The following is a 14,434-nucleotide window of genomic DNA, read 5'->3' on the forward strand; positions in this document are numbered from 1 at the left end:
CACATTGATGTGCGCCATCATTTCATTCGTGAACACGTACTCAAAAATGAGATTCAAATGATCTACGTATCTACTGACCAGCAGGCAGCAGATATTTTCACCAAGCCATTGTCGGATGCTAAGTTTTCTTATTTTCACATTATTCTTGGTTTAATTGATTTAAATTAAGACAAGCATGATTTTAGGGAGAATAATCGTTTATTTCTTTTAAAGAACAAAATAATTTCATTACATGGAGTGCTTAACCCTATCCCCTAGTGAGTCTGAAGTTAGCATGAGCCGCAGAAATTCTGCTTCTCATTTCACGACTCCACTCTATCATCCAGACGGAGAGCGAGACTTGACCATTGCAGACGTCATCTTCGAAATAGATGTTCTGCATCTCGTCTCTTTCTGCCAACAACATCATGAGCCGAATAGCAGATAGCCTTAGCACCACACCAGTGCTCTGGGTTCGCAAGCAACGCTTGCACCATAGCAACCCTGCAGCAAGGCCTGGCCTAAGAGGCACAACACCTGAACGATGTTGACGACGAATGGATTCCATCATATACCACACGCTCATGCCTCTTTCCACAACTCTACTTCTGTAGATGGACTTTCGTCTTTCGAAATCGGATTCATCCATTTTTTGTTTGTTATTTGTTATTGTTTCAACTAAGCTATGATCTATTTACTTGTTTACATAACAGTATTTATAGGCGAAGAATACCAAAGGCCAAAGGTCATGAATGCCAACAGTTACCCACTGATTCATCTTCGAGAAAATCCGAAAGAGATACTGGCTCAGACTGTTGATAAACATATATTATCGATATTTCTGCACTCTTGCATTTATTTAAAAGCTTAAAATAGTTATTATTTTTAACAGTGATTTGTCATTATTAATATATGTTTTCTTTCTCTATGATATCTCGTTTAATATGTGATGTGACGTAACTTTATTGCTCGTTGCTTACTATTTCATAAAAGAAGATAATGCGCAAAATAAATTTGTTTATTTCAAAGAGAGAAGGACATATTACATGAGAGCCCTACCGATCTCCTTCTCCACCTCACTCTTCCAAGAAAGCATGAAGAACGTAAGCTCCCTGGTAGGAGAGCGAACGTAGCCGAGATCATCCGACCGGATGCACTCTAGTCCTTCTAGCTCTTTGTAGAGCAAGAGGAGCAACAGGCCCTCTGGACTGAAGACCAACATCGAGTCCGACGACCCCAGCTTATCTTCATATTGCTGCACAAGGGCAGCATAGTCTCTCTCAGAATCGTGTGGATGGCCAATTGAGAGAAACAGACACAGCTCTTCAATTGTCTCCATTTCTTCAATAACTTGGAAGAACACAGCATCTTCGTACTCTCGAGACCTAACTCTCGTCAGAGCAGCGGTGAATTCTTCTACCAAATCACCTCCCGGACCCGGCATATTGTTTTCTGATTTATTGAATGATTTCTTATTGTTACACGACTGATATATTCATTTCATATTTATAGGCATAAAAAGAGAAGGTAAAACGTCGGGTGATATCAATCGTCTACTGAACGGAACACGCATCAAATCATTACTCTGAAAATCGACGGCGTGTCCAAGACATCACATATCATGATGTCAGACATTCAAGAATGATTACAGTCATTGGAATTCGAATCCAACCACCTTATATTATATTTTATTATATTATATTCATTGTACTTACTTTATTTTACCGCGTATCTTTCATTCTCTCTCTCTCTTTCAAAATTCAAAAGTTTAAGTGACGTGGCACCATATTTACCGATCATTTCACACGTCTCTCACAAAACTTGTCTTGCAAATCGAACTCATATTCACTTTTTGCATCTGCATTCTTCACAAACTATTGATTAAAATTTTTGTTTGCAGAAAAAAAAAACTCAAGTATGTCTATCCAAAAGACTTGCCTGGCTATTAATTTCGATGAAGTCCATTCCATCCAGAATGCGGAAATTTCAGTCATGTTCAACATGATTGAAGCTTCAGGACTTCGCAAATTTCTTAGCTCCGGATCAACGGTCAACTATGATCTGGTCAAGGAATTCTTTGAATCCGCCCAACTACATCATGGAAGCATCATATGTATCATCAGAGGACGGAAGATCGAGTTCAATCAACGTTTATTCAGCGACACTTTCAACTTTCCCACAACCGGTTTGATGAAATGCGCAGACTTACCTGACGGAAATGCAACTCACTGGGCAGCTCAATTCATACTTGATGGCTCATCCATTAAGGTCAATGGCCTCAAACAAAGCTTGAATCCAGCATACCGACTATTGGCTAACATAGTTGCAAAAACTCTTTTAGCCAAGGATGGATCCTACGGCAATATCACTCTCGAAAAGCTTCAGTACATGGCCTCTATTGCCTCCCAGTTGAACTTCAACTGGTCTTCAATTCTCTACTCTACTCTATGTGAAATGAATAGAGGCAAAGGACAATCGGAAGGTTTTGCACTACAGATATGTTATCTACTTGCAGCTCTAGACGTTGACTCCTCAGACTATGAAGTCCTTTATGCAGCCAAATGGTTAAATGCAGTCACAATCCCTCTGTTCTTAAACAAGAATCAGGTGACTTCTGACCAGCTCAGGACTATCAAACAAGAAATTGGGGCAGATCAACAAACTGCCAAAAGCACTGCAGCTCCCCAAGTCAAGCGTACTCGACCGATCAGACAACCTATTCAAGTGGACTCTAATCTGGAGGATGAGGTTAGTGACAATGCTCCCTTAGTTCAAGTATTCGCTCACCCCTCTCCATCCCAAAAGGCAAAAATGGCTCCCAAGCTATCTCACCCGAAACGAAAGAGGATCAAGTTTCTATCTACAGTTCACACCCCAACGTCTCAACTGACCACAGCAACCACTAAAGTCTTAACATCCGAAACACTACCTACTCACCCAATCCAAATTCCCCAAGTAAATTCCGAACCAATTTACAGCACCATTGTTACCACATTACCCATTTTTCTGCCCTCACCGACTTCATCAGTTAATATTGCTTCCGTCATCAGTCAGCAAATCTTGAGAACACAAGAGTTGGTTGTGAAGACCCAGATTCCTCCACCAAAAGGGATCACTATCCAGGAACTCTCGTTCTTTGCACTGACCACAACTTCAACCGACCCTCAGGGCAAAGGAAAAGCACCTCTCATCCCATTTCAAAAAGCCCAATCGGTAGTAAAAATGGAGGTTCTTATCATTATTTTTAACATTCTCCGGGCTGTGCGGTTCAAACTACAGGAATTTGATGAACGGGTGAACTATCGTCTGAATGCTTCATATTCTCAGATCTTGCTTGAGAATAAATTGGAGTACCTTTCCAAATTGGAAGACAAAATGTTCATTCTCACTACCACATCAAATCTTGAAACAGCACTCGACAGATATAAGTTGGTGGACATTCAGCTCCGTGATAGTCTCGCCCGATATATTCTTGCCAAAAGAGAGAAGAATTATCAGCCGATGAGCAAAACTGCCAAAGATGACACTGAAGTCATCTTACGTCTTAAGCAGTCAGTTGATGTCACTGACACCTTTTTACGAGAATATCGGCTCAAATACTCCATCCCACTACCGGACGACGAATACATACAGGCGTATAACAACGAAGTTCAGGCCATGATCCCTCTTCTAGATTCTCATGATAACTCGGAAGCATCTGACTTCGTATTCTCAGCAGAGGAACATGAATTTATTGCGGCACAAGACGAATGTCCCTTGACATATTTTCCGTTTGCTTCCTCATCAGCCTCTGAACCTACATCAAGTGCTGATCTCATCACAGATCCTCAACTGATTGACTCAATCACAACAGTTGCTGGTGATAATCTTCCTGAGATCCCACTCACATCAGTCTCATATGTTATGCAATCAATTTTTTATGATGAACAACCAACATCTCCTCTTCTGGAGATTCATTCTGAAGACTCGCCTCAACCGACGACTGACGGCTCGCAGCCCTCCAGTCCAATTCACCAAACAGATCAGGTGATTGGCATCGATGTCCGTTCATCGATCGAGACCACCAAAGTCTCGCCTCCAAGAGAACAAACTGCTACACTTGCTTCAACTTCAGTTGCTGACTCCGAACCAACGAATTATGCTTTGGAACGCATCGTAGAAGATCTTCGCGTAACCACACAGCGAATCAGCAATCGCATACAAGGACAAGACGCTAGCATTGACAACACAAGATCATTATGTCTCGCCTTAACAGTTTGTCTTCTGAACTCGGCAGATGCGTCACTGAACTGAAAAACTACAAAGAACGCAATCTTCGAGCTATGGGTACTATTGTCGAACAGGTCTCTCAAACTGTTCGACTCACAAATGAGCATACTTCAACGCAAACCTCAGTTCTTCAGGCTGATTTAACCGCTCATATCGACTCCCGTATTGACACTTTTCAAACCACTGTCGGTGCTCAACTAGGAGAGATCATCTCTCATCTCACCCGTGGTGATGTCAAAAAGGGGGAAGTACCCAAAAAATCAGTTGACACCTCTTCAGAGAGAATGCAAAGGAAGTAAGGTACATTTTATGTACATTTTATTTACTTAACGCAATGTAGGTGTAATAGGTTTTCACTGCTACTTATCAATGATTGCTTGTAACATTAATTGTTCAATGCAATTAATCTTCGCAATGAATTCATTTCGTCTTCTATCTTCTTTAAATGATTTTTGGGGCCTAGGTTTTGTCATCACCAAAAAGGGGAAAATTGTTGAATCCTGACTTTTGGTGATAACAAAACAATACTTTGTTGTTTAGTCGGCTGCCATTTATTTGTATAAGCAGCTACGTCAACCGAACAAAGACATATCTATCGACGTCAGCCAAAGCATACAAAGCAGCTACGTCAACCGAGCAAAGACACATCTACCGACGGCAACCAAAGCATGCAAAGAAGTTGTACGACAACCGAACAAAGTACACATCTACCGACGTTAGCTAAAACTTATCAACCAACGAAAAATGTAAAAACAGTTGTATGTCAAACGGAACAAAGACATATCTACCTACTGAGATATCTACCGAACTTCAAATACAGAAAGCTATACGCTACATTTTGAAGTTACAGTTTCCCAGATCTCAGAAAGTGACAAGACAACTAAAAAGAAAAAGGACGAAGCATTTAAGGATTCATCTGATAAAGTGAGAAAGCCTTAAATAGCATTTATTGTGAGCGACACATTGAATAGACAATTAAAGGCACTCCCAGTACGAAATATTCAGAAAGCTTTGTCAGTAGGGAAATCCTACCGTTGGACAAAGAAGAAAGACGTTGAAGACTAAGGCTATATATATCAAAGCCTATATAGACAGAACATACGACAGAACACAACACAACAACGCTTATTGAAAATCTGTCTATCTGAGCTCTCGAACCCATCTTGAATACTCAACCGCTCAAAGAGAAAACCCTTAGCTTTAACAGCCTTATCTGATCTTCAAAGATATCTTTTTCAAGGGTTGCTCAAATCCAGATATCGTTTGAAGAACGCTACCTGATGCAAGGATTTGAGAAGTCTTAAGTCCTCAAGAGACTAAGACAATCATCATCACCATCTGAAGAAAAGCTTGATAAGAGCTTTAAATCTTATCACTGTGAATCTAGGAGTTCCATATTAGGCATTGGATAAGTCCTAACTTGGATCGGGTATATTGCAAGATGTTGTAATAACCAAAGTCTTCTAGTGAATCCTTCCGAGGTGGAAGAAGGGGTGACGTAGGAAATTGAGCTCCAAACATCAAAGAAACATATATGTGTCTACTTACGTTATTGCATTACATCATTCCATGGATATCATCTAGCATATTGAGAGCTATTTCCGCACTAATCATAGTTGCTCTTATATTTCTAGTAGGCTAAAAGAAAACCGATCGAGTGAACTAACATTTACTCAACCATATTGCATTAGATTTTAAAGACTATCATTATTGTGTATTCACCCCCCCCCCCCCTACATACTATATCGATCCCCAACAGATGGTGAATCCTCTCCATCTTTTTTCTCCACACCATCTGATACACAAACATTGAAAAAGGAGATAATGTGCAAGAAGTGAGCAAAACCACTTGGCCGATAGGAAGGAAGGCCTTCAAAAGGACAATTAGAGAAAAAGAATCGAAAGATGCAAACATGGTGAAAATGTTGAAAACAATACATAAAGTAGAAAAAAAAAGGAGATAATGAGATGACTGCTAGTTTTATTTTATCTAAAAAATGTTCTTTTCTTCGTTCAAAGGTCTGTTTAGCGGAGCTAAACCATCGGAGTGAGAGAGATTGTGATGCACTTTTTGCGGAGTCTCCCAAACGATGGTACCTACAATCAGAAGGCCCCGCTTAAATATGTTCTCGACGGTGGAGATGTCACGAGCTACGATTTATCGTCAGCTACGGACCGCTTCCCTTCGGCTCGAAATTGTATCGATTGACCTGAACCCTACTTCTGTTTCATTGCTCGGGTTATCCTGAAGCTGCTAACCTGTCCTCTTTGACTGACGGAATTGTTTCATCGCGTTCTACTGTCTTACGTGGATGTTTGATAAAAGATCATTATGCAACAATGACTCAAAATATGGAAAAGAAGTTTTAAAATGAGAATGATGGAGCATGAGATGAGTGTGAAGGAACAACAAAGAATAGAGATAGAGCAAGAATATCGAATCATGGAAAAAAATGTTAACAGTCCAAGGCCTACTGACATTCAACGTCGGTATTACAGAAGCAAGAACAAATTCTTCGAAAAAGATTCAATTAGTAATTTATTTCGTTGATATTTCATTATATTTTATTCGGTTTTAATCTTTTAAATTTGTTGTACTTTTTTAAATTTTATTTCATGTCTTTTTATTTCGTGTATTTTTATTTTGTGGTGTTGTATTTCAAATTATTTTTAAAATTTAATTATGTGTATTTTAAATTTGTTATATTTATGTGCAATTTTATTATGTTTTTTTTAAAAAAAATATTAAATATAATAAAATATAATTTCAACGTCATCTCTACAAAATCATCATTCCATTATAGAAACGTACAATGAAGTTATCAACGCTGACATGATCATGCGATCAAGTTATCAACATCATCACACCAACTTCCTCACATTGTTGAACATGCTCTTAGAGATCAAGGAAGATTTAAAAAAGACAGTGTATTTTAGGGGTGACAAATTTTACATAAATCCCGACCCGTCCCGATTCCCAACCCGTTCTTGTCCCGAAATTTTCCCAACCCAAAATTTTCCCGACCCGAGTGGTCGGGATTTTTTCCGACCCGATCAATTTTGGGATCGAGATCGGGATAGGCAACTCTTCATGACGGGATTCTCGACCCGACCCGAATATAAAAATAATATTTTTTAAATAATTTTTTAAAAATTTTTATGTTTTAATATTAATGTTTTATAATTATATACCATATAATTTTTTTTATATTTATCTTTTTTAATATTAACATTGAGTTATAAATTTTTATTTTATTTTTTTATTATTATGAATAATTATATGTTTTTTTTTATTAATCAAGTAGTTGTTTTAGTTTATTTGTAATGTACTAAAAAAATATTTTAGTTTTTTAATGGTTATATATAAAGAAATTTTAATTTATTTGTAATGTATTAAAAAATTGTTTGATTTTTTTCATAAATTTTTTTCAAAAAAATATTTTCATAGGATTTTTTTTTTAAAAAAAATATTATTCGGGATTACTCTCTCCCGACCCGACGGGATCCCGAACATTCGAGTTCCGACACTTTTCGGGTGCGGAATTGGGAGAAAAAAAATATCTCAATTCCTATCGGGATGAAAATCGGGTAAGGGGGTTACGGGACGGGTCCCGACCCGATTCCACCCCTAGTGTATTTGGTCAAGTTCTTTATAAATTATAACTTCCGGATAATTATTTATGTGAATTTAAGGCAGAAATTCCCTAAAAAATATTAATAATATAATATATTCTTCATTTTTTTTAAAAAAAATATTAAGCACATTTAACCTTTATTAAAAAAAGAAAAAAGAAACTCAGTTACATTTGTCCCAACTGTAAGAAGTTTTATGCTTTTTTTTAAATGACTTTAAATGCAATTAATTTCATAAAGGAGTTATTTGCTTTTTTTAAAAAAAATAATTATAATAATAATTATTATAATTTTAATTAATTTGCCCTCTTAACTTCCTATAGTATGATTAGAAAGAAATTACCACTTGTAAATTACAACCTCCTAGAATGAGTTTAAAATGTCCATAACCATGACTTCTTAAGATCGGTAAATTGATTAACTTTTCTGGCTTCAGCATTCAGAATATTGTCCCACAACATGAGCATGAGGTACTATTGCTTTACCTTAAGCAAGAGCATTGACATTTTCAAATCTATGCTACTCATCCAAATATAGTGCCATCTTTCACTTGCTTTATCATTTCAAAATATGATTATAATCACATAAAAATTCTCATCCGGACCACCTCTTAATTTTTTTAAATTTGAGCAATTTGTTTATCTTTCTAGGTCTTAATCCATATGATACTCTATTTGAGAAATTGTTTGACATGAACTTTTGTTTTAGGGCAGAAATTTTGTCACTCAAGTGCCAAGGATTATACCCGACCCGTATTAAACTCATCCAACCCGATCCAACCTGGATTGGACCTATCGAGTTTTTGGGGCAAGACTGGGTGGGTCTAAAGTGAGGCAGGGTGATTCTTGTATTTGGCCAAAACCACCTGATTGCCATTCATACTAAGCACAGACTACAAGAAATTTGGATTTTATCAATCGCGAGAATTTGAATTTTAATAATTTTAAGGAAAAATTACAATTTACGACAATTTGCCACTTTGTGCTTTTAGTGTTTTATGTTTTCAGATTCCAGTTGTCATCTTGTATATTCTTATTTTTGACAATTTTAGTCTTTTTTCGTCGAGAAAGTACTGATGAAACACGACACACGTCAATTCTATATCGTCGATGCGTTAATATCACATCAGCACCACGTCGAAAAAAAGGACTAAAATTGTATTTAAAAAAAACAAATTGAAATCTGATAATATAGAAGACCAAAATTGTAAAAAAAAAAAATAAAAAAATACATACACCCGACCAAAAAAAAAACAAAAACAATTACCCCTATTTTTAACTCCGAAATGGTGTGTTTTAAAATGAAGGGATTAACGTCTCTTCGTGTCTTTCCATAAATGTATTGTCCCGCAGCCACTAGACCTGTCAATTCAGGCCGGTATGTCTCCGCCCGTCTCGGCCCGCTATCGGGCGGAGAGGGCCGGCCCAAATTGATGGCGGGTTGGGAATACCCCAACCCAACTCGTCATGGGTTGTGGGTTGGGTGGACCAACCCGCCATGAATTAAAAAAATTCAAAAAAATATGAAAAAACTTTTAAAAAACATACATAAATAATTATAAATGATATACATATTTAAAAACTCATTAACAACAAATAAATCATTATAAATAATATAAAATTTTAAAAATAATCAATTAAACATAAATCATATAAATCATTTAGAGCTTATAATCATTTATAAAATATTTTAAAAAATATAAATTTTTTAACACTTATCAATCAAAAATAAAATATTAATTATAATAAAAATTTTAAAATTTAAAAAAAAAAAAATATTGGCGGGATCGCCAGCGGCCCAAACCGGTCCTCCTGAGGGGCTAGCAAAAGCATCACCCAACCTGCAATTTTTTAATGGCGTGACGGGTCTAGTTGCCGTCACAACTTTCCTTTTACATTCTACCTGCAGAAAATTGTCATTCAAAATGTAAAATATGAAAAATAAAATAAAATTGCAACCGTCATTGAGAGAACACCAGCCTAATTCTTTCATACATCTTTATTTATTATTCGAACTTGTGATTGATTTTTCTCCCTTGAAATTCAAAGGAGCGTAACATGTGAATTTATGCTATTATATATTTTAGTGATTATAAGTTTTGTATCCTTAGATACCGTTTGGTATATGAGATAAAAGTGGGATGAGACACAAATTTTTACTCATCTCATGTTTCTTTCATTTTTTGTTAACTCAATGATATTTCATGGTCCGGTATGAGATTAGATGTAGGTTTGATGACAAATATCTCTCCACACATGGTATTAGTGGAGGATGAGTGTCATATAAGTAACATTGTGTGAAATTGACAATGACAATTAAGATAATAAACACAATAATCTTACAAAATAAAAAACATACAAAACAACATATTATTCATAACTATGTCTTGCTTATCCATATCTCATCATATTTTTATTCATCTATCGTACATCCCATCCATGATACCAAACGTTATCTGAAAGTTAGTTGTTTGAGAACCATTTACACCATTTATAGAATAAATTAATACCGTTAAATAAACATTAATTTGGTGTGCCCAACCCATAAATATATTTCATTAATTACTTGTATTCATATGTTTATACAAGTTAAAGAAGGCAAATGGTATACTTCACTTTGTTTGCAATTTATGATAAAAGTTCGATTTGAAATGCTAGAGGAGGAGGGTGGCGGGTCCAACTTAATTAGACGAATAAATTAGTTTTATGCAATTTTTTCGCATTGGATCCTGATTCTTTAGTTGGAGGAGCTGGAAATAAAACACTAAACCAAAACTATTTGTTGAAGAATTAAGGACCACACTTGTGAATTTTAAAGAACTATGATGTCCCTCAATATTAAATGGATCTAACCTGATCCAAGCCCAATAATTAATATTTTTGGAAATATATTTTAAGGTCCATTTAATCTTATTTTATGAAAAGCCCAGTCTGGGATGACCTTGTTAGGAAATGGGTTCTTTATTATAAATTCATAGGCTTGAGCCCTAATTGGTATGGTCGGAGCCCGACCTGGGCTTAGGACGGGCCCAGTATCTAGAATCTTCTATTATTCTCGGATATATGTAGATCTGTAAAGGATAAGGATAATATTCAACAAATCCAAGATTTGATATGATCTATGAGTAGATGTTAGAGTCCTACTTGGTCAAGGCTCCTACCTGAGTAGAGTTTTATTCTAACACATGTTCTACCTTATCAAGGTAACTTACCCCTCCAGCCCCTATAAATACAGGTATGGTTTATGCTTTACTCACTCATCTCTTCTAGTCACTTTTTGTTCACATACTCACACACGTATATTCTCTTGTTCTTACTTTTTGTCAAGCTCTTTCACTTTCGAGCACTGACTTAGGCATCGGAAGGGTCACGTCGAAATCACCTTCGGCGCCCCCTAACTCAGCTTTTGTATGTGCAGTGCACGTGAAACCCGACCCAACCCGCTTTGGGGAGGATTTGGAGATTCGCTCTACCAGTCTAAACCCGGAGAAAATTTTCGACATCATCAATTGGCGCCGTCTGTGGGAATTTGAAGAAGAAAGAGTTGAGATGGCTGACGCGAATGGAGGAAATCTGGAACAACTTGTCACTGCTGTTGTTGAAAGAGCCCTGGCTACGAGGGCAGGAGGCCATCCTCCCCCACCACCCGATCAGAACGCGCAGTTGGAGGAGATCAAGAAATTGAAAGAAGAGATGGAGCTCTTGAAGAAGAAGCAGTCCGGATACTTAGCCACGCCAGTCCGAAATATTCCTTTCTCTGCTGAAATACTGGAGTTCGAACTCCCCAAAAACTTTAAGTTTCCACATGTTGGGGAATATGATGGAAAAGGGGACCCGAAAGAGCACCTGTCCTGTTTTGAGAATGCTGCGTTGTTACATAAGTACTCCGACCCGATCAAGTGTCGGGTCTTCCTCAATACCCTGACAGGGCCAGAACAACAATGGTTCAACCTATTGCGTCCAGGGGATATCCAGGAATTCAAAGATTTCAGCAAGGCTTTTCTACACCATTTTGCTAGTAGCAAAAAACACCCCACAACCACTCTCAGCCTTTTCGCCATCAAACAGCAAGGTCAAGAAGATTTGCGAGCATATATTCGTCGATTTAGTGCTTTGGCCCTTGAGGTACCTACTGCCACTACTGATCTGCTCATCAGCGCTTTCACCCAAGGACTTACTACAGGGGATTTTCTTAAATCCCTGATCAAAAAACCGTCGTATACATATGATGAACTACTTGCTCGGGCCGAAAAATATGTAAATTTTGAGGAGATACAAGTTTCCCGGTTGAATAATGGGACGGACAGGCCACCAAGCCCGAAGAGCACCAGGACCCCTAACACACCTTGGAAGATAGGACCATCTCCCCGACCTGAAATCTTGGGACAATTCACATCCTTCACCCCTCTAAGGATGGGTAGGACTCAGGCCATGCGAATATGTGAAGAAAAAAGACTTTTACAGAGACCTCCATGGTGTGATCAGGGGCCTCGCAGGCCAAAATCTGATAAGTATTGTGACTTTTGCAATGAGTATGGGCACAATACTAATGACTATCGTTAGCTGGAGCAAGAGATTGAGAGAATAATTCAACAGGATCCAGGGATGAAGGACAGGTTGTCATGACAAAAAGGAGGATATCCATCGAATAAAAGAAGTCGCGAAGGCCCCGATCATTATGCATCAAGACTCCGACCTGGGCCACCACAGGGAAATTTCCAGCGTCCGAATCAAAATCAACCTGGGAATAACCAAGGACCGCCCCCTCCCACAAAAGGTGTCATCAACATGATATCTGGGGGGACCGACTGATGGAGATTCCAATAGGGCAAGGAAGACAAGAAGTCGGAAATTGAGCAACATGGAGATAGCCGATCAGGTGGTTAGGAAAGGCCCAACCCTTTCCTTTGGCCCGGATGATCTTAAAGGCTTGTCAGATACTACACATAATGACGCACTGGTTATTCGAGCTCTGGTTGCTAATTACAATGTGGCCCGGATTTTTGTGGATTCCGAAAACTCGGTCAATGTACTATTCCAAGAGACCATAAATCAGAAGGATTTGGGAGAATATAAGGTAGAACCAGTGGTGACATCATTATTCGGGTTCACGGGTCATGCCATCCGACCTACTGGATTGATCAATTTGCCGCTCACTTTGGGCAAGGACCATACAAGTAAAACACGGATTGTCAGCTTTATTATCGTGGATGCACCATCAGCATATAACGTTAGCTTGGGAAGACCAGCCATGACTACATTCATGGTCGTGGCTTCAGCACTATATCAAAAGATCAAATTTCCTGTGGGTAATGAAGTTGGCGAGGTTCAAGGAGATCAGAAGATTTCTCAAAAGTGCTACGTAGAAGAGGTACAGATAGAACAAAAAGCAGTCAAAATTAATCATGGTGACCGACCCGGACCTGTAGGTTGGGAACAAGTAAATTTGTTAGAAGAAGATACATCTCTTACTGCCGAAGAAGAGTGCGAAGAAATTTTGATTTGCCCTTCGACCGGGTCGGTTAAAGTTTCTTGGACGCTAGAAGCCTCTCTTAAATATCAGTTAATACAGTGTCTGATGGAGAATAAAGACGCCTTCGCATGGTCCGTATCTGATCTTTTGGGAGTACAGAGAGAAGTAATGGAGCATAAGCTAAATTTTATACGGGACTATCGCCCCATTATTCAAAAGAAAAGACACTTCGGGCCTGAAAAAGATGCTGTGATTCAAGGACAAGTTGAGGAACTTTTGAAAGCAGGACACATTCAAGAAGTATATTTCCCGACCTGGTTATCAAATATAGTACTGGTACCCAATTCTTCGAGTAAGTGGCGCATGTGCGTAGACTTTCGTGATCTGAACAAGGCATGCCCAAAGGATTGCTATCCTTTGCCCCGAATAGATCAGTTGGTGGATTCTACCTCCGGGCATGAGTTGTTGTGTTTTCTGGACGTCTATCAGGGGTATCATCAAATTTCCCTAGCCAAACAAGATCAGGATAAAGTGAGTTTTGTCACCTCCACCGAAACTTATTGCTATGTAGTCATGCCCTTTGGGCTCAAAAATGTTGGAGCCACTTATCAAAGATTAATGGACAAAGTGTAAAAGCAACAGAAAGGAAAAAACATCAAAGTATATGTGGATGATATTCTGGTCAAGACCCGAACAACTAAGCAATTCATTACCGACCTGACCCAGACATTCCAGACATCACGTGATTATCGATTAAAGTTAAACCCGAGCAAATGTACATTTGGAGTTCAGACTGGGAAATTTCTTGGGTACATGGTCACCAGGAGAGGAATTGAAGCTAACCCGGAAAAAATTCAAGCCATTATCTCTATGGAGTCACCCAAGAACATTCAGGAGGTGCAAAGGTTGTCTGGAAGGATTGCTGCACTGGCTCGTTTCATATCGAGATCGGCAGATAAGAGTTTCACATTCTTCAGAGCACTCAGAAAAACCAAAAACTTTGAGTGGGATGAACAGAGTGAAAAATCTTTTCAAGAGTTGAAGACATATCTAAAAGAACTACCGGTGTTGAACAAACCAG

At 38.3% G+C, this 14,434-nt stretch overlaps 2 protein-coding genes across 2 annotated transcripts; both read left to right on the forward strand.

Moving 5' to 3' along the window:
* The first annotated feature begins 11,429 nt into the window (after positions 1-11,429).
* LOC140890141 (uncharacterized) lies at positions 11,430-12,443 on the forward strand. Its single transcript, XM_073297900.1, has one exon. The coding sequence runs from the start codon at positions 11,430-11,432 to the stop codon at positions 12,441-12,443; it is 1,014 nt and encodes a 337-aa protein (XP_073154001.1).
* A 298-nt stretch (positions 12,444-12,741) lies between these two features.
* Positions 12,742-13,986, forward strand: LOC140890142 (uncharacterized). Its single transcript, XM_073297901.1, has one exon. The coding sequence runs from the start codon at positions 12,742-12,744 to the stop codon at positions 13,984-13,986; it is 1,245 nt and encodes a 414-aa protein (XP_073154002.1).
* The last annotated feature ends 448 nt before the right edge of the window (positions 13,987-14,434 follow it).

The sequence above is a fragment of the Henckelia pumila genome, chromosome 3 (assembly GCF_033568475.1).
Source record: "Henckelia pumila isolate YLH828 chromosome 3, ASM3356847v2, whole genome shotgun sequence".
Taxonomy (NCBI): domain Eukaryota; kingdom Viridiplantae; phylum Streptophyta; class Magnoliopsida; order Lamiales; family Gesneriaceae; genus Henckelia; species Henckelia pumila.

Bases quoted from the DNA above. Each gene is read 5' to 3' on its own strand.
- LOC140890142 (XM_073297901.1), top strand. From the start codon at position 12,742: ATGGAGATAGCCGATCAGGTGGTTAGGAAAGGCCCAACCCTTTCCTTT.
- LOC140890141 (XM_073297900.1), top strand. From the start codon at position 11,430: ATGGCTGACGCGAATGGAGGAAATCTGGAACAACTTGTCACTGCTGTT.